Genomic DNA, 25,019 nt, shown 5'->3' with positions numbered 1-25,019 from the left:
CCCCCCCCCACCCCCACTGTCTCCCCGCCATTCCTGGGCTATTTATTGGACACTTTCTTTGATTAAAATACTCAGGATGATGTTGCTAAACTGAGTCTGGTGTTCAACAGGAGTCAGAGTTAATTACTCTTTTAAACCAGAGGATACAGGAAGAAAAACAACATGAACATAGTCTGTTTTCATTTTTAATTGCTCATGAAACAGAGAAGCAAGACTCTAGGAGATAATGAAGTGGCTGAGCTCTTCCTTAACAAGCCAAGTGGTCTCCTTGGCAATGCTGCACGAGTCCCAGCCCAGGAGGTCTCAGAGGAACAGACCTTGGCCTTTGGAGAAACCACAGCACTGCTACGTTTACTGCCTGTTTGAAGATATCGCTCTTTTGTCCGACCTACACCTGCCCAAGTCACTGCTCTGGGAGCAAGGAGCCTGGACATTCATTGTTGTCCAAGGGGCAGGCCCGTGTTCAGATCAGGGCCGGACCTGCCACATACCAGCCACCTTGCCATGAACAGCAGAAACTTTATCAAGCAGAAGATCAAAGTTGAGCCTCCTTTTTAATATTTTCACAACATTTGCCCAAACAGCTTTGCTATTGCAGGGATCATGAAGTTACGTATCACCTATGCAGTTGCTTGTTTGAGAAGAGGCCATAGGACCAGGTGGGAGGAACACTTCTGGTTCTGTCAGCTCCATATTTATGGTTCAGAGTCATTAAAATAATAAAAAGTGGTTAAAAATGCTGACCTCCTCCTAGTGTTTGTGATAAGTGACTAAGAAAATGATTATAAACTTCTGCAAGACCGTATAAAATATAATAAATATGAAATTTTATGGAGCAATTAATTATTAAATATTTTATTCTTTAGGTTGCTCTGTCACTAGTTAATACATAGTTGGATTCCATCAAAGGGAATTCAATTTTAAATTAAACTAAAAGTGATTTCTTTTGCAATTGTAATAATACCATATCTGACTTAATACTTACTTTGCCCAATGGCTGAGCCCACGTGTGTGTGGGGTTGCAGGGTAGAGGGACAGAAGGCAAGTTGTGGGTTCTATCTTTCACATGCTCTTTCCCTCTCAGTCCACCATGGACACCTGGACTGTTTCCACTCGGATGAGAGAGGTGCCAGGTGGAAGTGTCTTGATGGCCTTCATGTTGAACTTGGGTTGGAAGTTCAGCTAGTGAGCCCAGCCCAGACACAGACAATGGGAGAGAGCCCCTTGACCCAGCCTTCATCCAGCTGCCCTGGCTCTCTCTTTGTCTCAGGGCAGAAGCACAGGCTAGGCATTATGCAACGATCTTATGTATCCGAGCTGAAAGAACATAGCCAACAAAAGGAGGGAGAGGACGTCCTTTCATTTCATCTCATTTATAGTAAATCTGGATTGTAGTAGTCATGCACAGGGTGTTCTCAAAGCCACATAATTCCCAGCACATCCTTTCTATTGTATCTTTGTTAACCAAATGTGAGTGCATGTTTCTGTATAATTTCACAATATATTGTATAATATATGTAGTGTGTGTACATAAATATATTTTCACTCATTACCATGGTTCTTAATATTTTCTGAATCTATAATTCATTTTAAAATATGAGTCTAAGTGATAGGTCCTCTCTCTAGAAAAATGTGCATAGGTACATGCTCAAAATCTGCATGTAATTTCTTGAAAGTTCATTCATGTTTCAACCAACAGACCCTTGGTAGGTTAAAAGGCTACAATTCCAAAATATTTTTAAATATCATGTGTTGTTAATGGTCTCACTCAGCTTATATGTTATGTACCATGATTTTTCCTCTTGAAATTGAAAACCTGGAGACTTATGCCAGTTCCTCATCTACAGCCTGCGCAGTGTGGGGATTTTCTGACCCAGGTCCTTTTCGGTACAGCTAATCTACAGGGAATTTATCAGACACTGATCTGAGAGTAGGGTGTGTTCATGGCAGGAGTATGCTCAGCTAAAGGCCATAGGGACAGTCCGTTTTCAGTTATTATGAAGTTGTGGGTTTTAATCACAAAAGTACACCAGACTGTGCTGTCTCTAGTGACTTCCAAATGTTACTCAAAATGTTACACATGCTTCAAGGCTAGTTTACACCATGCTTCCTCCATGAGTTTTTTTTACTTTCAGAAACCATCTGTAGAATCAATTACTGTCTTCCCACCACACTCTCTCACTGTCTACTATAGAGTACTTAGCAAAGTCTCCTGCTTTAAGCCACTGATCTCTAATCCTCTTGTCTCCCTCACTGCAATAGGATGACCTGGAGGAGAGCTCTTAGTTTTCTGCACATAGTAGGTAATTTATATGAGTTTTAGAGGCAGCATGTATAGTGCGTAGGCACTTCGTCTCTGGAGACAAAAGACTTGCATTCCAATCCTAGCTTTGTTATTAATTAGCTGTTTATTTTAAGGAAAAATACTTGATCTTTCCTAAGTATCAATTTTCACCTTTCTGTAAAATAGGTATAATAATAGTACCCACCTAACTGGGCTACTGTGAAGATTAAATAATATAATACATAAAAAGCATTTAGCACAGCATTTGAATCATAGTGAGTGTTGAATAAAGGTCAGTTACATACTTTTAAAAACTGAATTTAACAGGGAATTTATCTTTTGGGAGTTCCTTCAGATAGTCAACAATGGTATATAGCCAAATATTAAAGGCAGCATCAATTTTGGGGGCAGAATTGAAATCTCATTTGGCTGATAAAAGTTTCATATTGGAAGTAATTTTATAATACTTGTTTGCCTTCAGCATTGTTTCTATAACATAAAGACATAGATCTCTAGCCTCCAAGAGGCCCTAAGACCAGTCGAGCAGGAGACTGATGAAGACAGTATCTTGAATGTGGTTTTGAGTCCTGTATCCAAATTTCTCTCTAGTCATTGTCAAAAGGGCCTTTTTCTGTTCTATCAAAGATTAGATGCTGATAAATTCACTGCTAGAAAAAAATAATAACTCACTTGATTATAGTAATATCTTTGGATGTAAAGAACAACACAGGCATTTACTCTTCAAAGACTTTAAAAAAAGTTGTATCTAAATGCATACCTTTAGGTAATTCCTCCAACCTTTCTCAAATTGTGATTACGTTTTCTTGGATTTTGTACATCAGAGTTTGAACAAATGTTTGAGGGCAGAGATTATATATTATTCATGTTTGTATGTCTAGATCCCAGTATATCATCAAATATAGGCAATAGTTGCTGATGAAAAATATACAAAACTATATGTTGTATTGAAAAGGCTGGAGAATTTGGTTGTATTGGAATGTTAATAAAAATTATTAAAACTATTTGCACTTCAAAGGTTTGAGTAAGGAATCCATTTTTTTTGAGAACATTTTTTAGTATCCTAAGAAGATAGAGTATCTTGCTTTTGAGAATCAATTTTTGTTAATTAGCAGTGGGTACTTAATTCTTCATTATTGATGAAATCTACACTTACTTTCTTGTTTTTATGTCTTTAATATCTGGTATATTTCTGACTTCTATCTAAATGTGAATTCATTATGTGTTTTATATATACTTACTACATGCCAAAGTACAGTATGATGAACCTAATTTTTATGTATAAATTACCCAATAGCAGTAATACTCTCAAACTCCCATTGATATAATTTACTTGATGATGAGAAATTGAAGTTATATAAGCATTTAGATTATTTGGGAATGGATTAAGTAGCCAATTGCATTGATTGATTTCTCTTGCTTTCTTTCTTTTCTTAATTTCTTTCATGACTGTATCTATCCCAGCTCCGGGTGCTGGCTGACAGCCCAGGGAAGCCCAATGCTAAAATACATACCAGATGGAGCCATAAACCTTGGAATACCAGTTTCTCCCTATGCCCAAAGCAAATCAACTGGATGGGAAAGGCTTTTGAAAATGTTCCAGTTGTGCTTTGTTGGAAATAAATGCATTCTTAAGCTGCAACATCTTATAGAAGGAAGCTGTTTTATGGGAGGGATCTGCCAGGAATTCTTTCAGCACTAAATTTTTTACAAAAGCTCTACTAAAATTGAGATAAATAATTTTCTTGTATGTAATGATTTTGTGAATGACAACCAAAGGTCTCCAAAGAATCCTGCTGAAAACTCTGGGGATAATTCATTTATGACATATGGCTTAAAATCTGAAACCGTATCATGGGGTGAAAATTCTCCTGGCCAATCTTTTCATGCTGCTGAACTATTTTTTTTAAACAATGTCTATTGTCTTTGATAAAATACCTCTAACTCAGAGGCCTATAAAGTACAGAAATGGCCCTAGAGACATAAGTCTGAATTAGGGTTGCACCTGAGCAGTATCATTTATAGAAGTCCTACAAAGATGAGCTTCAATTAGCCATGATATATGAGATAATTCCCAGGGACACAGATACTCTCAGACCATCAGAGAGTAAGGATGCTGCTTGACTTCTAATAATTTCAAATCTGCTTCAGAGCAAATTGAATTCCTTGTAGATCCTTGTAAACCAAGTTAATCCTTTTGGGGGGATATCCTGGACCTATTTCAAACCCATGCTCTTTGGCTGTGGTCATCATTGTGGCTGGCCCTGAATGAAGCCATCTCCAAGGGTGAGATTCAGGCTCCAGGACTGGGTCTAAGGCAGCTGGCCATTCTGTGCCTGGTCCAGTGTTGAGCTCTCCTACCTGATACAGGTTGGCAAGGTGGTGGTTAGTTTTGATCAAAAACGGCTGGTTCACCCCTGGATGGTCAACATCGTGGGCTGCTGCAGCCAACAGTCCAAGCATGATGTCCAGAGGTGTGAGGAAGCTGGCGAGCTGTTAAGAAAGTCAAATTGGGAGGTCAAAGGGTATGTTTTCACAAACAGGTTACCATTTGTTTTGGCTAAATCATACTGAATGAAGCATCACAAAGCTGTCCAGGCCTTTCATCCTCCAGACTTCTATCCTCTAAAGCAGTCGGTGAGGTGAGAGTCACATGGAATTGCAAGAAAAAAGAAAGGACTGTGCAGAAAGTAACTGAGCAAGTCAAATTGTGTAGACCATTCAGGTTCCCTCCATTTCCTACTGCCACTCTGTTTCCTTTTATTGTTGCAGTGTTGTTGCCTGCCTGTGGGTAAGGAGAAGTTAGATCCTGAAATCAGCCTTGCTCCAGAGAAAACTACAAATGAAGTAAAACATTAAAACCAAAATGATGGACACATAAAAAAATAATTTGTATTTTTCAACCATCCACTATATCATTGCCACCCTTTGAATATGAAATTCAGAGTGCGCTGAATGCCCAGCCTGTGTGGCTCAGTTGGTTGGACATTGTCCTATGCATCAGGAGGTTGCCCTGTTTGATTCCTGGTTTGGGCAAATGCCTGGGTTGTGGGCTCAATCCTCAGTAGGGAACTTGCAGGAGGCAGCCAATCAATGTTTCTCTCTCATCAATGTTTCTCTCTCTCCCGCTCTCTTCCTCTTTTTGAAATCAATAAAAACATATTAAAAAATGAATTGCAAAATTTGCATATTTATTCAATGTGTAATAGGGAAGTGTGTGGGTGTGTGAGAATCTCTCTCTCTCTCTCTCTCTCTCTCTCTCTCTCTGTTAGCTAGGAAAACAAGCAGGGGAATGGGAATCTAACACTAACTTTAAATATATAACTTTCAGGCTACCTAGAGATTAAAAAAGAAAGCCTTTAATGTCTTCGGGCTATTTTATACGGATGAGGCATTTACCCAGTTTTGTCTTGGGAATGTTTGTTTGGCATCTGCATAGTCGGTGGTTGATGTTAAAACTGATTGAACTGAACAGAGTCTTGGACTGGGATTTTATTTTCAAAAACCTTATGAAATTCATCCTCTATGTTATACCAACTTCATACGACTAAGAAATGCCTCGGTTTGTAGTAACAAGCACTATTCTCATGTTTTTAATTTTGGATTGGTTGATGACATCAGAGCATGCTTGTTAAGAGGTCTGTGACATTCACTCATTTTCTTGGGCCTGAATCAGGATATTCAGTTGCCTTAGTAGGAAGTGGAGTTTGAGCCTTGAGGAGTTTTGATTCTATTTGTCCATCAACAACCATGAGGTGGGGGACCTTTCTCAGAAAATGTCAATGCTGGTACCATTTGTAGCAAAGATTCAAGGCAAAACGGCTAGTTCCTGGGACTGTTGAAGATACATAAGATGCAGACTATCATGGGGAGGATTTTTTTTTGTCCTAATGCAGCCTTTCATACAAGCTATGAAAGGAAACCTCGGAAAATTTACATCCTCTTTCATGAGTATTGCATGATTATCAGAGTTGATATTGGAACTGGAATCTAAACAATTTGTATTTGTGTTATAAAGGACCCATAACAGCTATTCTGACTTGGCACTTGCAGATGGCTGAGGAGGCAGCCGGGTCTGGCCTTACCTTTGGCTCCTTCAGGTAGCAGTGCATGGCCTGGGTGACATCGGCTGCATGGACAGCATTGTGGTACGGGTTTTGGCTGTGGTAATCTTCTTGAACCATGACTAGGAGATAAACAGATATCTCAGTCAGTTAAAACCCAAACAGGAAGACCTCAGATTTATTAAGGGTCCCTTTTGCTTAAAAATATTAGTGTCTCCAAAATGTGCACCCGAGGGATTCTTTAAAAATGAACATGGCTTGGGAGTTTCACAGTTCTACTGAGCTGCTTTTAGTGGCGAGAAGGGGGAAGGCAGATGGGGAAAAGGTTGAAAGGATTTGTGAGGCCCTTGGGAACCCTCACCACCTTCATTAATCACCCCTCTCTGGCATTCATGAAGGCTTTCATTCATAGGAAAAACAAATATGTAGGAAACGAACAACTTTACTTCACACTACAGTTTAATTCTTTAATTTTGCTGCCATTTATGAATATTATGCCATAAGAGAGGTTTCCTTTTAAACAGCCCCAGTAGGTAGCATCAGAATCCTGAGATCCAAAGATGGGTCTACCACTTGAGTAACAAATACTGACCACAGCAAATCTGGGACTTCTTCGGGCAGATTTTCTATTTACTGTGTTGATCCAACTGAGGACTCCTTGGCTTTATTTCTGCCTCATTCAGAATAGTTATCATCTTTCATGCCCTTCCAATTTAAGGACCAGAGTGCTCTTGGAATCAAGTAGAGACATAAGCAAGGGAATTTTAATTTGCTATTTAGAGAAGCCACTAGCCTGCTTCAGCTAATGACCAAGGCAATGCTTAGGATGCAATATAACCAGTGTGTATAGAACATCCAGGTTTGCAAGTGTGGTCATATTTTGTCAGCCCATGCTGTGAGTTTGGCTCTGGATTCTGGTGTTATTTTTGTCATCCAATCTTTGCATTCTTTACATGTACTCTGAGTGCATACACATGCCCAAAGTATCTGCATTCTCCTTTTCTAGACAAATCAAAACTATTTGGCCTTATTCATGGCCATTACTTTGCTCAAGCAATCTAACTTCAATTGCCTGAGGTTATTTGTATTTCTGAAACTGATCCATATTGTGGCTGCTTTAAAAAATTTCTGTTGTGTCATGTATACCTTTTATTAAGCAGGTTTACTTTACAGTTATATTTGAATTCTGCCCCTATCATTATTATTTGTATCAGGCAAGTGACTTAACCACAGGATCCTCAGTTTCCTTCTCTATAAAATGGGAATAACAATGACTCCAATCTCAAAGGGCTATGGCAAGTGTTAATATATGCAAGTCCTTAGAAGAGTTCCCAGCATATGTAAGCACCATATAAGCCTGGTTGCTGCTACTGTTGCTATCATTTTCACTGCTATTTTACTATTGATGGCATCAAGTCAGCTTTCAAATTCAAAGCACGGAAGCCAGAAACATGCTAAGTGGCAGCAGAAAGTTATGTGGTGATTAAAAATGTGCCCTAGATAATTCACTGGCAGATAAATAAGGATGCACGTAAAGTCAAATAAGACTGGGGCTGTTTTGGACAGAGAGTGATGGTGGAGTTAAGGGGAAAGATGGTGGTCTTTCAAGTCAGAGAGCCTGGGTTTAGATTGCGGCTCTGCCAATGATAAGTTGTTGACCTTGAGCAAGGTACAAGACCACTTTGTACTTCTCCTTAACTGTGGGCCAAGTGGTGGGGATAATGCCCAACTTGCAGGGTTGCTGAAATGATTAGAAATAACATACCACTACATAAATGGTAGTTCTTATTACTAAAAAAAATGTCTATTGAAGATATTCAACAACTCATGTCCAGATTGGGATTCTTTGAGGCATGCCTTACTGGAGTTTTATTGACATGTGAACAGATCAGTAACTTCTTTGACGGGTACCTGCTCTTATTGGTTTTCTCTGTATAGCCTTTATCTACTATAAACATAACTAACCAAATAAACATTTTTTTTCAGGGATTTAAATGGGTAAACCATATTTTAAAATTAAGATGAGATAATTTGAGATTAATTTGAGGTCTTCATCTACCATGCTAGGGTTCCTGCTAGTTTATTGTGGACTGCCACTATTCATGGCAAAGGAGGTAGGAATATGAAAGAAAAAAGAGACTTACCTAAAAACCTGTGTAAGGTCACCATATCTAACTTGAAATGGTGAATGAGTCCATGGGTGTTGAAGAGGTGGCACAGCAGTGTTACCAGGCTGTTTCCTGGAGGAAAACAGTCACCAGTTTTAACTCCTTTTCATTACCATTAAATTATCAAGATTGACAATAGGATCCACAGTTTCTGTGATGAAAGGTCTCTAATAGGATCATTTATTTTCCCCTTTAAATTTGAAATTATTCAAGCATAAAGGATATCATTACTATGATCTGGTCCTAGGTTTTCTATTATTGTACAAAGAAAATTAGTTTAGATTGTCTCCCTATACCAAAGGCAATGAATTGTTAGCAATATTAAGAGTTATAAGGAGTTATAGAAGGAATCTGCCTACTTAGGTATCAATCAAGATTATACTTACCTTGAAACATTTTATACCTCAAGCTGGCAAAGATGCAAATTTGAAGCTACAATAACATGTAAATATTGAAGGAATATTATTTACTAAAGAATCCTGATTTTGAATTTTAAAAGTATCATAGAATTTATGAAAGACTGTGAAATGGGCCAAGAAGATGACTGGATGTCTTAAATAAAAACAACGTGTTGCCTAAGAATACTCTTCCAGGGTACCTCATTCTAAGTGTTTCTGCAACTTTCATTGTTTTGGGCTATTTCACAACTCTCAAGTTGTAGATAACTGATAGTATTTCAAGCAACTCTTGTCCATATACATGCAAACGAAATAGTTCAGATGGAAATATAATTGATTTCCTCTTCCCAGTTTTACAGCTATTTATAAATTCATGTGTTTCTTACTGCTTATATATGTGTGGCTCTTTGAATGCTCCTTTGAAAGATCCGTAGCATCTTACTACATCGCTAATTGAGTTAAACAAATCTTTGACATGTGCTCATTTCATACTTCTGAGTCATGAGTATAATCTCTTTTGAACATGTTCTTTGGTTCACAGTTAATTTCATTTACTGGTACCAATTTCTCAGATGATTTGAGCAAAGGGAGCTAAGAAATTATGGAATCCATCCCTATGTGGCCTAGTTAGCTTTCCACAGTGGAAAGCTCAGTTTTATGGTCTGAGGCTGTACTCTTTCCACTATATGTTGTTTCTCAAGTAATAGAATGATGAGAAAACAAGTTGCAACGACAAATCACAAGCTTGGTAGATGGTGGGACATAGGAAAGTTAGCATTAAATATGATGTCTTTCATTGGCTCCCTAAGCTCATCAGCATTTGTTGAATAGGCAGATGAAAATATAATAGGATTTTATTATTTTCTTAAAGGAAGCCTTTGTAGGCACAAAAATTTTTAAAGTGAAACCAAAGAGAATATCTACTTTCCTTTCAGCTGCAGCCTAAGCGTTTCCACTCTATCCTCAGCAATTGTTTTCATCTCAAGACGCCAAACATACCTGGACAATACCGGGCGCCAGGGCAGGTTTGACTCACTTAATGAAAGTGCACAATACCTGCCCTGCAGGACTGATCAGATGAGCAGGTTCTAATATTATTGGCTAACATTGAACTTCCTCCTTTTGGAGAGAGCCAAAAAACTCTGCAAGGACAGAATCTAATCTGTGGTTTCCTAATTCCTTTGGGATCATCAAGGCCAGAAGGAAACTGTCTTAAGACTCTAAGGCCGAATTTATTCCTTATTCTTTTTCGGCAGTAATTTCCCCTGCCCTGGTCCTCCTTGAGTGGCTGGAGACTTATGAAAGTGGGGGAAAGAGGGATAAAAGAAAGTGGGGGAAAGAGGGAAAAAGGATTACCAATGTTTAAAAATAAGTATTGTTTTCATAAAATTAATCCCATTTATGGTGCATATTCTAGTGTGAATTCTTTCAGGTGACTTACCATTTGTCAAGCGATCAAACAAGAAAATGTCAAAATCCCACATTCCCACTTTGGAGAGCATATGCTGAAAGGCAAACAAAAAACCATTCAAATGAATCACATTGAAGACTCAAATATTCACTTTGAGACACAGTGGATTAAACGATTAAGATGGTGATAATACAGTAGCATTCTACTATCAATGTACAACTGGTTTGTGGTAAAATAAATCTTACTCTACTGGCTAATCACAATAGTGTTAAAGGGACAGGCTCAGGGATCAGTCTGCCTGATCTGATGTCAACCACGTCTCTTACTGGCTGTGGAACTGTGGGCAGGTTCCTTAACTTCTCTGTACCTCAGTTTCCGAATTTGAAAAATGTGGCTGATATTATTCCTTCAGAGGGTTGTTGTAAGGATTAAATAAGGCAACATATGTAAACATAAATGCCTGTAATTTAAGGGCTTAGAACAGTGCTTATACATAGTAAGCACACCCATGTTAGGTGTCTGTTAAAACTATAGTTCAGCGAAGTCTCTACATCGTAAACTATTATTCGCTTAAGGCAGGTTTACAACTAATTTTAATAAAATGGAGTCAAAATGATGGCTGAGCATGTTATTCTGCTCAACGTGGGACTAAATGTGAAATGAACCAGTAACAGAAAACTGAAGAGCGAGCAATTGAAAATATTGGGGTAATCTAAAGACCTACTTTCAATAGGCTTATAATCCTATTTTTCTTTTTAAAATATCCCAATGCTTAGAAACTCTCAGTTAAGACACAAAGTTGCAGGTGCTGATTCTCTCCTCACTGTAGCTTCTGCAACTGCCTTCCTTCCTCTCCTCTCACAGCCATGGCTAAGGTAAGGATCAGCTCCTGCTCCCCTAGCTGCCCCTGAATGGCTTCTTTGTATCTTGTGAAAAATCCAAAGGCCTCATCGTGGCCCACAAAGACTTTCACAACAACATTAGGGCAATGAAGGGTTAAGAGGTTGTTTGTGAGATCTAGATGGCGTGAGCATTTTACCCAAGTCATACAAATCTAAGGGCCAAGCCAGGACTTGGTGCTGAATTCTGGCCCGCTGCTCTTTCTGTATCTCAATGTTGCCTTTCTTGAGAGGTGGCCGCTTAGAGGGGAGGCACCACTGAGCGTGTCTGTCATGGAGGCTCCGGTGCTGAGAGCTTGGTCTTATTCTCCTCTTACCAAACAAATGAACAACAACAAACAAATTCGCTCAATTCAGGCCTTGGGTTGTTAGAAGGAGTGATACCCGACCCCTTCTCTTTTGTCGACCTAATATTAGGAATTAGTTCTTCTGATATTACTTGCTACTTATTTCTTAATAGTATATATATAGCATAATATTACTTAGCATGTAAACTATAAGACACTACCTTTGACTTATATTTAAACTGAGGCAGTTTATTTCTAAACTCTAAATTCCTTTGGCAGTTTGGGTTAGAGATAGCCTGCAGGCTTTTGTTTAGAATGTCACACATTAGTGTCTACCCTCAGTTGGACCAATGAATGGCAAAAATAGTTATAAAATTAGTAACAATTATTTGAATGAATTAAAAATTATGAAAAAGACAATGCACCATATTGCTATCTTAAAATGGAATTAAGAGTTGGTAATTATTGGGTTATTTTCATGGTAGCTATTACAATGAGATAATTCAATGGGTTCAATATGTTTTGCACATTTATACACCAAAAATAACTAGGTATGAATATATTTAGCATGCAAACATGCTTTACCTCATCACCCCTATGAGGTGTGTATTTCTATTAACTTCATTTTATATTAGAGAAAAAGGTTCAGATATGTTGAGTAACCAGCCAAAGCCACAGAGCACCTCAGTGTCAGAAGCAGGACTCAACCCTACTACCCGTGGCGGCACATGCTCTCGGCCCCTGTCTGCGGTGAGGTGGCACAGGGGTAGCTAGCTCACCCTTGCTTGTCCAAGGTAGTCTTCATCCAGCAGGTGGAGAGGGGCCTGTGGGATAATTCCACGAAGCAGCCTCGATGCATGGAAGTATCTTTGAAAGCTTAACAGTCTTTTCACCTTTTTCTTGGTGCCAATTTCCCCTGAGTGTGTTGTATCTGTGGAAAGTAATCAAATTCAGAAATTATATATTTATAAGGCCCATTTTACCCACTATGTAAAAATACAAGGTATTATAAAGGAGAGAAGTATTAAAGATGCTCTCAAGCCCAGGTGGTATGGCTCAATGGTTGAGCATCGAACCATGAACCAGGAAGTCACGGTTTGATTCCCAGTCAGGGCACATGCATGGGTTGTGGGCTCGGTCCCCAGTAGGGAGCCCACATAAAAATAAAAAACATATCCTATATAATAAAGAGGGAATATGCTAATTGACCCTCATGCCCTTGCACAAGATGGCCACCCCCATGTGGTCAAAAGATGACTGCCAAAAGATGGCTGGCAGGGGAGGGCAGTTGGGGGGGGGCAAGCTGCAGGGGAGGGCAGTTAGGGGCAACCAGACTGGCAGGGGATGGCAGTTGGGGGCGACCGGCTGTCAGGGGAGGGCAGCTAGGGGCAGGGGAGCAGTTAGGCATCAATTAGGCTGGCAGGGGAGTGGTTAGGGGGTGATCAGGCTGGCAGGCAGAAGCGGTTAGGGGCAATCAGGCAGGCAGGCAGGCAAGCAGTTGGGAGCCAGCAGTCCGGATTGTGAGAGGGATGTCCAGGCCTAAACCGGCAGTCGGACATCCCCCGAGGGGTCCCAGATTGGAGAGGGTGCAGGCTGGGCTGAGGGACAACCCTCCCTCAGTGCACAGATTTCATGCACCGGGCCTCTAGTTTTTTTATAAAGATGCTCTCAATGCTTTTTAAAATATAGTCTATTTAACTCTATATTTAAAATTTTTCTAGAACAAAAAGTAATATTTCTTATATATTACATTTATTAAAATACTGAAATATTTTTAGCCCTGGCCAGGTAGCTCAGTTGATTAAAGCATCATCTCCATACACCAAGATTGTAGGTTGGATACCCGGTCAGGACACATATCAACCAGTGAATGCATACACAAGAGGACCAACAAATCAATCTTTCTCTCTCTGTCTCTCTCTCTCCCCACCTCTCCCTTCCCCTCTCTCACTAAAAACCAATACATTTTAAAAATTTTTAAAAGTTGAGATATTTTAAAATGTAATTTTCAAAGACAAAGTGTATGAATTAAAAACTGCATTTTCTTATTAAAGATGCCAATATGCTTAGTAAGAAAAATTCCCATACTTCTGCATGCATTTAAAGAAACAGTTAAGGTTTTTTCTGCTGCATTAGAACCAATGTTCCAAAATTTAGATTAGGTTCTCATCCTATACTCATTCTAGTCTGATCAAACCCTGCACCTGAAGTAGAAGGATTGAGAATACACTAGCTTAGACAAGGGGAAATGTTTTCTAATGTTCCAAGAACATCAGTGGCAAAGGCACCAACAATCTCAGCCTAAAAGCCACCTACGTTCTCCTGACATGCAGCGTTTGCTTTCTAATGGAGCACATTCTCTTGTGCTGGTGGCCGTGAGAGTCTGATCCTGTCAGTAGAGAGATTTGAATACTCATTCACATGGACCTTTCAAAACTTGACTGTTGACATCGTGGTGATTGCCCAGAAATACCCCAAGCACATTATTTAAATGCCTGTCAAGGTAAGTCTTGTCTCAGCTGAAATGCTGTGAGTCACTCTACGGCCACGTAAGAGACATCTGCTGCCAATTTTGGATCTGGAGTCAATTGAACAGTTTAGTAGGAAAATGTACTGTTCATGTATAAAGAACTTTGGTTTCTCTCATGCCTCCTCCCATCTGCCCTTTCCCTCTATGGAGCTCAAAATCACAGTGGATGCCAGAGGCAGCGGAAACAGTGGTCCGGGGTTCCTTAGCAATGCAGCCCTCCCCACCGACAGTGAGTGAGTGACTGATATCGGTTTGTTACTTATGTTGTATTATACATGCTAAGGCATAATTCAGGGCAGACAAAACCTATTGTTCTCTGGAAATGCTGCCTAATTAATTTTTTATTTTATTTTAAAATGAATCTAGATTTCATGTGTGGAAAGAGGCAAACAAGTAGATAAGAGGAATATAATAAAAGTTGGGTGTTTAGGCACATATCAGTATTAAAAATGGATTATATGACTCAATTCTACTAGTGAGTTCTTACTCATTTTTATCAGTTTATCAAGTCAAAGTACAAGATAAAGTAGGTGATTTATTTATTTAAAAAATATTTTGAGCCTGGCTGGTGTGGTTCAGTGGTTGAGGGTTGACCTATGAATCAGGAGGTCATGGTTCGATTCCTGGTCAGGGCACATGCCTGGTTTGTGGGCTTGATCCCCGGTCGGGGGCATGCAGGAGGCAGCTGATCAATGATTCTCTCTCATCGTTGATATTTCTATCTCTCTCTCCTCCCTTCCTCTCTGAAATCAACAAAAAATACATATATAAAAAATATTTTGAGTGTTACAAGGGACAGACAAGCACTGTTCTAGAAACCTGATGAGATCCTTCAGTTCTAGATGCCCCAGTGAGAAAAACAAAGATCCCTGTCCTCATTTTAGGACAGAGAGACAGACAATAAGCAATAAACATAAAGAAGAAGTAATTTACAACAATGTGTTAGAAGGTCTTAAGTGCAATGGGTAAAAAAAAAAAAAAGGCAAGCAGGGAATGAGGGTTCAGAAGTTCTGTATTGGGTGAGGGGAGTTATGTTTGGTGTCATTAGAGTCTGCAATTAAAAAAAAATACTTGAAGTAGATGAGGGAGCTGGCCAAGCAGATATCTGGGGAAATGCCTTCTATACAGAGGGACCAGCACCAATAACCCTAGAGTGGGAAGGATCCCTAGCATGCTGGTATGCAGGAGGGAGAGCAGCACCTGTCCTGTGGGGATGGAGATGGGAGAAAAAGCGGGGAGTAAGAGGTGAGGGCTTAGAGCAAAGGGGGTATGAGAATCATACAGGACCCTGTAGGCCATTGCAACATTTGGGCTCTACTCTGAGTGAAACATGGAACCACTTCAAAAATTTTGAGTAAAAGGGTGGTACAATCATGCTTACATTTAAAATAGGTCATCCTGGCTTCTGTGCTGAGAGCAGATTATAGGAGTAAGTTTTGATGTAGTGAGACCTGTTGAGGCCATTGAAATACTCAAGGCAGGAGGTTATGGCTGCTCACACCATGTGAGAGCAGTGCTGAGGTAGGGAAGAGGTCCTGACTATATTTTGGGTACCTCCAAGTTTTTGGCCTGAATAACCAGGATAATGGAGCTGCCATCATCAGAGATGGGAAAGGCTGCAGGTGGAGCAGGTGTGGGGGTGGATTTCAGTTTTGCATACGTTGAATTTGGAAGTCTATTAGAAAATCAGGTGAAGATGTCAAGTAGAAATAAGTGTGGCTCAGTGGTTGAGGGTCCAGCCATGAACCAGGAAGTCATGGTTTGAATCTGGGTCAGGGCACTTGCCTGGGTTGTGGGTTCAATCCCCAGTAGGGGACGTACAGGAGGCAGCCGATTGATGATTCTCTCTCATCATTGATGTTTCTGTCTCTCCCTCTCCCTTCCTCTCTCTGAAATCAATAAAACACACGCACATGAAATAACAGAAATAAGCGGATATAAAATCCAGAGCTTGGGGGAGAAGACTGGGTTAGAAACATAAATTTAGGAGTTGTCAGATGAGATTACCTAGGGAACGAGTGTAGATACAGATGAGAAAAGCATCCAAGTCTGAGTTCTGCAGTACTTCAACTTTAACGGGTATGGAGAAGAGTAGAAAAGATCAAGAGACAGAAGGAGTACCCAGGGGGTTGGAGGAAAACCAGGAGAGTATCATTGTTTGGGAGGCTAGTGAAGACAATATTGTGAGGAGAAAGTTGTGACCCTCAGTCTCAAATGCTGCTAATAGATCAAATACAATGAAGACTGAGCATTGACCATGGGCATATAAATCTGTCAGAATTCACTGAACTATGCACTTGAAAGAGCACATTTTATTGTATGCCTAGAAGCAACAACGTCCTAGTAGACAAGCATATTTAGCACTCAGATTTTGTTTTTTCAAATACAATTTTTCAGTAAAGGGAACCAGACCACCTTGGTGAAATGGCTGAAAACTAGGGCAGGCAAAGAACAAGATGAACTATAACTTCTTGTTATGCCAAAAAATAAGGGAGAGCTCAAATAGTGATGGGATTACTTAAAAATGACAGAGGAGACAACTTGAAGGGATCCCTCTGAGCAAATATGGGAAAACTGGAGCATCAAAATGGAAAATGGGAGAATGGATCATAAACCCTTGACTGACAGAAGAATCCACAGTCCATACTGGTAGTAAGCAAGTAAATAGCAAATAAATAAATAAGGAGAAGGGAAAGTTCTTTCTTGCAGAGAGTGACAACCAATAATGTAGATGAAATTAAGAGTTAGAAAATTACCATTTTGCAGCCTTCATAGTAAAAACTGACTCAAATAGAATCATCCATGGATACTAACATTATTAAGCCAAAGTTTAAAAAGCAACAAAATAATTACATTGTATCAAAGTATCTTCCCCTCAAATATGCATTAGAAAAAAAATGAGTAGTACTTTAGTGAACAAATGTTCTACTATTTTAAATAAAGTTATCACCGGTGATGGGAGAAACTAACCTCATATGCTTCCTGATGTAATGTGATATTGCCGTGTAGTGTTCCTCCACCAAAGGCACATCTGACCTCAATTAAAAGGAAATATCAGAAAAACCCAAGTTGAAGGATAATCTATAAAATGATTGACCTATACTCTTAAAAAATGTCAATGGTATAAAAGACAAACTTGGGTATTGTTTCATAATATTAGATGCCAGATATTGTGCACTAAATGCATAGCATGACCCTGAATTGGATCCTGGATTAGAAAAAATTTCCATAAATGAAACTATTAGGGAAATTTGTGAAATGAGGATATGGACTTAAATATGAGTTACATGTTATTTTTCCATACATGAGTTACATACAGTAAATGTAGATGATCAGAAAGTAATAGTTTCTTTTCACTAAAATTGTCATTTTGATTAAAATACTATTGATCTAATGATCCTGTGAAATGGAGATATTAAGTTTAAATCCATTTTATTCTGAAACCAAAGAAGAAAACAAGATTCTCACCTTCCCTACTTGTTTGTTTCACCCTGTAATCAAACAGATAATAGTCCACAAACATGACAGAACACAGATCTCTTGATCTTGATTTAAATTTATGATATTCCTTGGCCTTAATTTTTTTAAAAAAAATATTTTTATTGATTTCAGAGAGGAAGGGAGAGGGAGAGAGAGATAGAAACATCAATGATGAGAGAGAATCATTGGTCAGCTGTCTCCTGCACACTTCCTACTGGGGATCGAGCCTGAAACCTGGGCATATGCCCTTGACTGGAATCAAACCTGGGGACCCCTCAGTCCGCAGGCTGACGCTCTATCCACTGAGCCAAAACGGCTAGGGCTCTTGGCCTTAATTTTTATTTTAAAAATATTTTGTTAAAATATGATATGTTGATTACTGAGTTATTTGGTACCCTCTTGAATTTTGAGCCTGAGGTAAATGCCTCAGTCCCTCACCCTAGTTCCAGTCCTATCACATCTTTGGAGCATAAGCACAGATAATGTAAAAATCCTATATAATAAAAGGCTAATCTGCAAATAGACCGAATGGCGTAACAACCGAACAACTGGTTGCTATGATGTGCACTGACCACCAGGGGGCATGAGCAGAACATGGTGGGCGTTGGCCATGGCGGGATGGTGGAGCAGGTGAGCGGGGGCGCCAGACCAAGGCAGGGTGCTGGTCACTGTCATTGGGGCGAGCCTCTGGTGGGTACTGAAAATTCTTTGCTCCTGCGCGCCGTAGTCCCACCTGGCGCTTGCATCTGCTGCCGGCGCCGGCCCCACTCACACCCGCTGCTGGCGCCAGAGCCGCTGCTTGCACCCTCTGCTGGTGCCCGGAGCTGGTCCTGATAGCTCTGCGCCGTTAGCAGGTGCGAGCAGGGCTGGCACCAGCAGCGAGTGGGAACAGTAGAGGTGGGAGTGGGGCTGCCAGCAGACAGGGGACCAGGTGGGAGGGGCCAGGTGGAGGTGCGAAGGATGGGCCGAGACTCGCCCTTGTGCCTACGGCAGCCTTGCAGCCCACAGTTCCTTTCAAGATACAGGAATTCATGCACTGGGCCCCTACTAATTCAATAATAAAATAAACCTAGACAATAAAATCATCTCATAGTTAATTTTTATGGTAGCCTATAGGTTAAAAAATGTAGCATATACTATATATAGCAATATTTTTTAAACTACCAAGGCAAGCCATGACAATGCTTTTTAGTATTTCCATCTGGATATTCTTTAATCACAAGAAAATAATTCAGAATTGATGCTAGGTAGCTATTTATAAAAGCAAAAGGGCTTAATTTTCTTATTTGAGAACATACATAAAGCTAAATGAAAAATAAATCCTCAAGGTAGCTCTCTAAAGAGGAAGAACATTCAATAATGCCAAAACAAATTTATTTAAAACAATATTAATAACTTATTTATCAACTTTCATTTAGGGAGTACTTTGTGCTATGTGGAATAATGAAAAATTAGCATATAAGAAGATGAAGGTACAGTTGGGAGAAAAAAAACCCATATAAAGAACAATCTGTGAATAATAGTCATAAATACTGCTTTGTGAAGTGTTGAAATGTGTTGTACAATTACTGAATAAGATCTGACACATTTGTTTCCAAAGGACTTTCAGTGAATAGCTAGTATATTAGATATATCATAATATGTATTTCTGAATAGACATTTAAATGATTAGCGAAGCTAAGCTTTACAGATAACTCAACTAAATTCAGCTTGTGAAAATTTAGTCTTGACAATGTCCCTAATAATAAAACACTTGGTTTATTTAATGCCTTTATATAATTAAAAAGATTATTACTTAAAGGCATTCAAAATCATCCTAATGGTGCTTTTTATTTGAATTTTATTGTTTTATGGGCTATGGGTCCCCAAATCCCATTTGGAATGGTTATAAAATGCTGCTCCAGAATGTTTCATTGCCTAATCTATGTGCACATTGACCTTCATTGTAAAATCCATTTTCTGCTTACTTGTTCTTTTATGAATTTCACAAATATGTGCATATTAACACATTTCTGTGCTATTTAGACACTAATTTTAGGGTTATAAAGTTTAAATTGGCATGGCCAGTATGGTAATTAAAAAATTCACAAGTTGGGGTTGGCTTAAATGCAAAAATGCTAATAAAAATTATTTTCATTTTGAGTACCTTCTCTATGACATATTCTCTTCAGAAGGGCTAATAAATTTTGGCACCAGGAGAAACCTTAAACCTAGAATAAATACCTGGGATAAAAAAAGCTATAAGCACACCTATATGATGAGGCTCTTTTTGTCAGCTCTATGCCTGGTTCCTTCAGCAAGGTCTGCCTGCATTGTTTCCAGAGTATGCATGTTAGTGGCTGGTGCAGGAGCACCTCAGGTGATACCAGGAACAAAGACAACCTTTCTATTTAAGTGAACAGAACTCGCCTCAAGCAAACATGAAGGCCCAACTCCATGAATCTAATATCAATACTTTCAGAACATTAATCCAACTAAATCTTTAAAATAATATTAATAACAAATGCCCTACTTTTAAACTGCACTAATAATTATTATAATACTTATATGTTATATAATTATTGTTATTATGTTTTAATAATTATATGATACTTATAATACAATTCCTTCCGGGGTTAGTGGTTATTCATATGCTTTGTTTACTCTTCTCATAAAAGTTTTAATATGTCTTGTTCTACAGAGTTATTGGTGTAAATAACTTATTATTCCCCAAGGTCAGAAACCATCTTATCCAATTTTGTAATCCCTTATATCTAGCGCATAATCTTACACAGGATGAAAACTTCACATAAAATTCATTGATTTAATTTGAATAAATCCTCTCAGTTTACAGAAATATCATAATCAAATGCCATTTAAAAATAATATTCCAGTTATAAAGTACAACATGCTAAAACATACATGTTAGTTTTTGGAATCATTTTCTCAAACCCCCAAATGGAGTTCTGGGCCCAGGCCCTCCTGTCGCAGTGACTGACCTCTATAACACTCAGCTGGGCCTATATGATTGCAAATTCACTCTTATCTACACATCTGACTTTCTCATTAGGCTGAAGGTCTAGGAGGCCAGATTCCTGCTAGTTTTCTTTGCATTTGCACAATATGCTGCAAGTTATAGGTGTTAAATGTATGATGACAGAATTAAATAACTTTCCTACGTGTGTGCTACAGTTCTAATTTCAAGAACAATGAGCCTTGGAGAAATCAGGATGAAATTCTAGTTTTAAAGATGCAGTTTTAAAAATGTTGAGCCCTAGCTGGTTTGGCTCAGTGGATAGAGCATTGGCCTGTGGACTGAAGGGTCCCAGGTTCGATTCTGGTCAAGGGCACATGCCTAGGTCCCCAGTAGGGGGGCTCGGTCCCCAGTAGGGGGCACGCAGGAGGCAGCCATTCGGTGATTCTCTCTCATCATGATGTTCCTGACTCTCTCTCCCTCTCTCTTCCTCTCTGAAATCAATAAAAATATATTTTAAAAAAATGTGGAGAAGAATTAATTAGTTTGATTTTAGGTGTAATGACTTTACCACTCAACTCTCACCTTTCACTGTTTAACCTCTCTAGACATTAAAGTCTCCATTTATTCATAAAAAGAACAAGCTGCCAAAAAGCCTTTTAAAATATAGAAATAATCTTGATGTTATTTTAGAAACACCTATTGACTCTATCAAAAAACTGTTAGAACTAATAAACAAATTAAGTAAAATTGCAGGATACAAAATCAATACACAAAACTCTGTTGCATTTTTATATACTAATAATGAACTAGCAGAAAGATAAATTAAGACAACAAATCTCATTTACAATTGCATCCAAAAAAATAAATTACCTAGGAATAAATTTAGCCACGGAGGTGAAAAACCTGCATGCTGAAAACTCTAAGACAGCAATGAAAGAAATTAAAGAATACACAAATAAATGGGAAAACAGTCTGTGCTCATGGGTTGGAAAAATAATGTTGTTAAAATGTCCATACTACCAAAAGCAATCTACAAATTCAATGTAATCCCTATCAAAATTCGGATGGCATTTTTCATAGAAATGGAAAAAAAATCCTAAACTTTGTATGGAACCACAAAAGATCTCAAATAGCCAAAGTGACCTTGAGAAACAAGAACAAAGATCAAGTCATCACGTTCCCTGATTGCAAACTGTATTTCAAAGCTATAGTAATTAAAAAGTATAATATTGGCATAAAAACAGATACATAGAATAAAGAGCCCAGAAATAAACCCACACATATACATGCATTTAATTTATGACAAAAAGCCAAGAATATACAATGGGGAAAAGACAACCCCTTCAACAAAAAGGGTTGAGAAAACTGGACACATGAAAAAGAATAAAATTGGACCACTATATTACACCATACACAAAATTTAACTCAAAATGGATTAAAGACTTGAACATAAGACCTGAAACCATGAAACTCGAAGGGGAAAACATAAATGGTAATCTCCTTGATATAGGCCTTAGTGATGCTTTTCTGAATCTGACACCAAAAGCAAAGGCAACAAAGACAAACATAAGTGAGACTACAAAAAGCTTCACAACAAAGGAAACTATCAACAAAATAAAAAGACAACCTACTGAACGGGAGAAAATATTTGCAAATGATATATCTGAGTTAAAAGGAGCTAAGAAGTAAGTTCTCTAAATTGAGGTCTTGAATGGAGATGTATTAAATCTCCATGTCATCAGCTCTTCTATGTACAGCACTCACGACTACTTGATGGCTGTCACTAAAAGAAGAGTTTTGCTTTGACACTGCCACGGAGTGGGAGGAGGAGGAGGAAAAAGAGAGTCTTTAAGGCAGGGTAAATTGTTTCTCTAGTTCCACTTTTTAACATGTTTACTTTTCAATTGTCATTTCTCTTTTATGTTCCTGACAGTAAAGAGAAAACCAACATGGCTGATATGAGTCATAGAATAGAATGAACTCCTTCCTCAGTTCACTGTACCCACACCTGCTACATCAGTGCTAGGAAAATGTGCTCAGAAAGTGTCCAAGAGGGTTAAAATCCTTGTCCTCCTGAACTACCCAATGCGCTGCTTTTTTGACAAAATATGCTGTTTTTAGCCTATTGTTTTACCTAATATACACCCCATTCCAACCCGTGGATTATGAATCTCTAAATTCTGGGGTTCAGGGATGGTTGAAAAACTATTTCCTTTTTGTAAGGAGGGAAAAGGGCTTTAAAAATAAGCTCTTAAGACTTTTCTGGGCAATAGAGAGACTTTTCAAAATCCCAGTTTGAATGAAATTTAAATGAATTAGTGAGAAGCAGCTCAAATTTCCTCAGTCCTAAAGAAGAAATATATGCCAGGCACAATGTGGTTTTATTGAACCCTCCGCTTCTCAGAGTTTGAAATGTTTAGCAAATCCAGGGTTTTGAGGGCAGTGGTTTGTGGTGAGCAAATTGAGATGACCAAACTTTCAGTTGATTCTAAGTCTCCAGAGGTTAAAAACTGCTGCATTAACTCCATAGTTCTCAGCATATATTTTACATAAGTTTGTTCTTATATTTGGAGATATGTGTTTGGATCGTTATAGTTCACTGCAAAAATTCCAGATGTGTGTTGTAATATACACGATCCCCTTTCAATCTGTCTGCTTATCCTCTACCCCAGGATCATGGACTAACCCCTTGATTGCCTCCAGTTGTCCCCTCCAATCTATCTCACCTCCCACTGACAGATTTATTCCTCAAACACAATTTCCATCATGTCAGCTCTCTACTCCAAATTCTTCAATGGCTCCCCAATGTCTACTTAGCTACATTTATATTATTAATTCTGGTATTCACGGCTCCCCACAACGTGATGCCAACTTATTTTTCCATTTTTATCTCCCACCAGTTCCCTTGCAGATAAATAGGTGTCTGTTCTTCCCCTTCTCCTCCTCCTCCTCTCCCTCCTCCCCCTCCAGAGAGAAACACTGTCATAAGGGAGACACATCGATTGGTTGCCTTCCGCATGCTCCTGACCAGGGCCAGGAGCTTGCAACTGAGGCACATGCCCTTGACCGGAATCAAATCATGGACCCTTCAGTCCACAGGTAAACACTCTATCCACTGAGCCAAACCGGCTAGAGCTAGGTGTCTGTTCTTGCTGTTTTTTTTCCTCCCCATGTCCCCATGTTTTTCTGTTTCTGTACTGATTCCCACATTCCTTTACAATTGGATATTGTTTCTACCTGTTCAAATGCCATCCACCCTTCAATTTCCCACCTCAAGTATTTCCTCCTCACCTCTCAATCAGATCCTTCTGTGAGTCCTCCTAACACTCTGTGGTTGGTATCATAGTAGTGGATCTTCTCAGCTCTCCTACCATGTAGAACTCTATTGTATACCATGTTGGGATAGGGCCATTTTTATATAGTATGGTGCCTGGTTTAAAAGGCATTTATTGAATAAAAAATGAAGGTATGAGGTGATTACCAAATGAGGTATAAGTTTTCTATTTTTAATACCTACTGTAGCACATTACCTTCCTCCTTGTAGGAACTACTATGGAATTGTTGACTTGAATGAATTGTCCAGAACAGGGAAGATTCATTCATTTAACACAATATTTCTATTTCTTTTCTGAATTTGATGAATTTTCTGAAATGATTATAAGTGCATCTTTAGCATAGGCATAGACTAGTACAAAGTTTATCCATTGATAGAGGTATAGATAGGAACATGCGTCTCCAAAACCTTTTAGAAAGCATCCTTTATGTTTTATTATTTGGAAAGAAAGTATATTGTAAGTGAATTCCTTTCTCTTTGTAGGTTACAAAGATTACTTGAATTATATTTCACTGAAATGAATCCTCTGATTTGATGGATTGAAATAAATGGGTATTATATTTGGTTGGAGTATAACACTTAAAATGTAAATATTCATACAAGGTCATCAGAGAACTTGAGATGTTTAATTGTACATTGAGGTTTGTCTCCTATGGCCTGTGGTTTTTTATGGGTTATAGTGGCACCTTAGGTGTAATCACATCTACAACTCTTGGTATAGGACACTTGTGAGGAACAAACTTCCAATAAGACTCATACCATTAACAGGCATGGAAAGCTATATATTTTCACATTAGCTAGATCATAGAGGAAAGAATTGTTTCAATGACTACTGCAGTGTCCACCTGATTGGGTCCCTGAACTGTCCCCAAAGATATAACTGATATACTTAATCCAGAACAAAAATAAGTGGTCGCTCCTTCCACTTGTTTCACCTATAGCAAGAACAGCCCTTGGAAGTAGGGGAATGGAACTAAGAAATATTGAGGACCTACTAGGTATGTTTACATTTGTCATCCCATTTATTTTTCATAAAGGCGGGCATTAGGAAGTTGCTATTAATAGGTACATTATACAGATGAACTAATGGATTTGAAAGGTTTAGTAATTTATCCAAAATTACACAACTGGTAAGTAGCAGTGCTGAGACTGGAACCCAAGTCTCTCTGATTTTGGAAATGATTCTCTGC

General features: G+C 38.8%; 1 protein-coding gene across 3 annotated transcripts in view; it reads right to left on the bottom strand.

The window, feature by feature from the left end:
* Nucleotides 1–25,019, bottom strand: part of PDE7B (phosphodiesterase 7B) — a 274,020-nt gene that overhangs the window by 23,142 nt on the left and 225,859 nt on the right. For all 3 annotated transcript variants that reach the window (XR_001360702.1, XM_005859041.2, XM_005859042.2), the window contains 5 exons: nucleotides 12,309–12,460; nucleotides 10,374–10,437; nucleotides 8,511–8,606; nucleotides 6,388–6,488; nucleotides 4,664–4,795 (listed from right to left, as the gene is read on the bottom strand). Coding sequence is in view for 2 of the 3 variants with exons in the window: in XM_005859041.2 (XP_005859103.1) it covers nucleotides 4,664–4,795; nucleotides 6,388–6,488; nucleotides 8,511–8,606; nucleotides 10,374–10,437; nucleotides 12,309–12,460 (545 nt within the window). In the remaining variant the exon portion in view is untranslated. The remainder of the gene's footprint in view (nucleotides 1–4,663; nucleotides 4,796–6,387; nucleotides 6,489–8,510; nucleotides 8,607–10,373; nucleotides 10,438–12,308; nucleotides 12,461–25,019) is intronic.

Source organism: Myotis brandtii, unplaced genomic scaffold (genome assembly GCF_000412655.1).
Source record: "Myotis brandtii unplaced genomic scaffold, ASM41265v1 scaffold123, whole genome shotgun sequence".
NCBI lineage: Eukaryota > Metazoa > Chordata > Mammalia > Chiroptera > Vespertilionidae > Myotis > Myotis brandtii.
The sequence above is the reverse complement of the archived record's forward strand: the minus strand, read 5'-3'. Positions and strand labels throughout refer to the sequence as shown.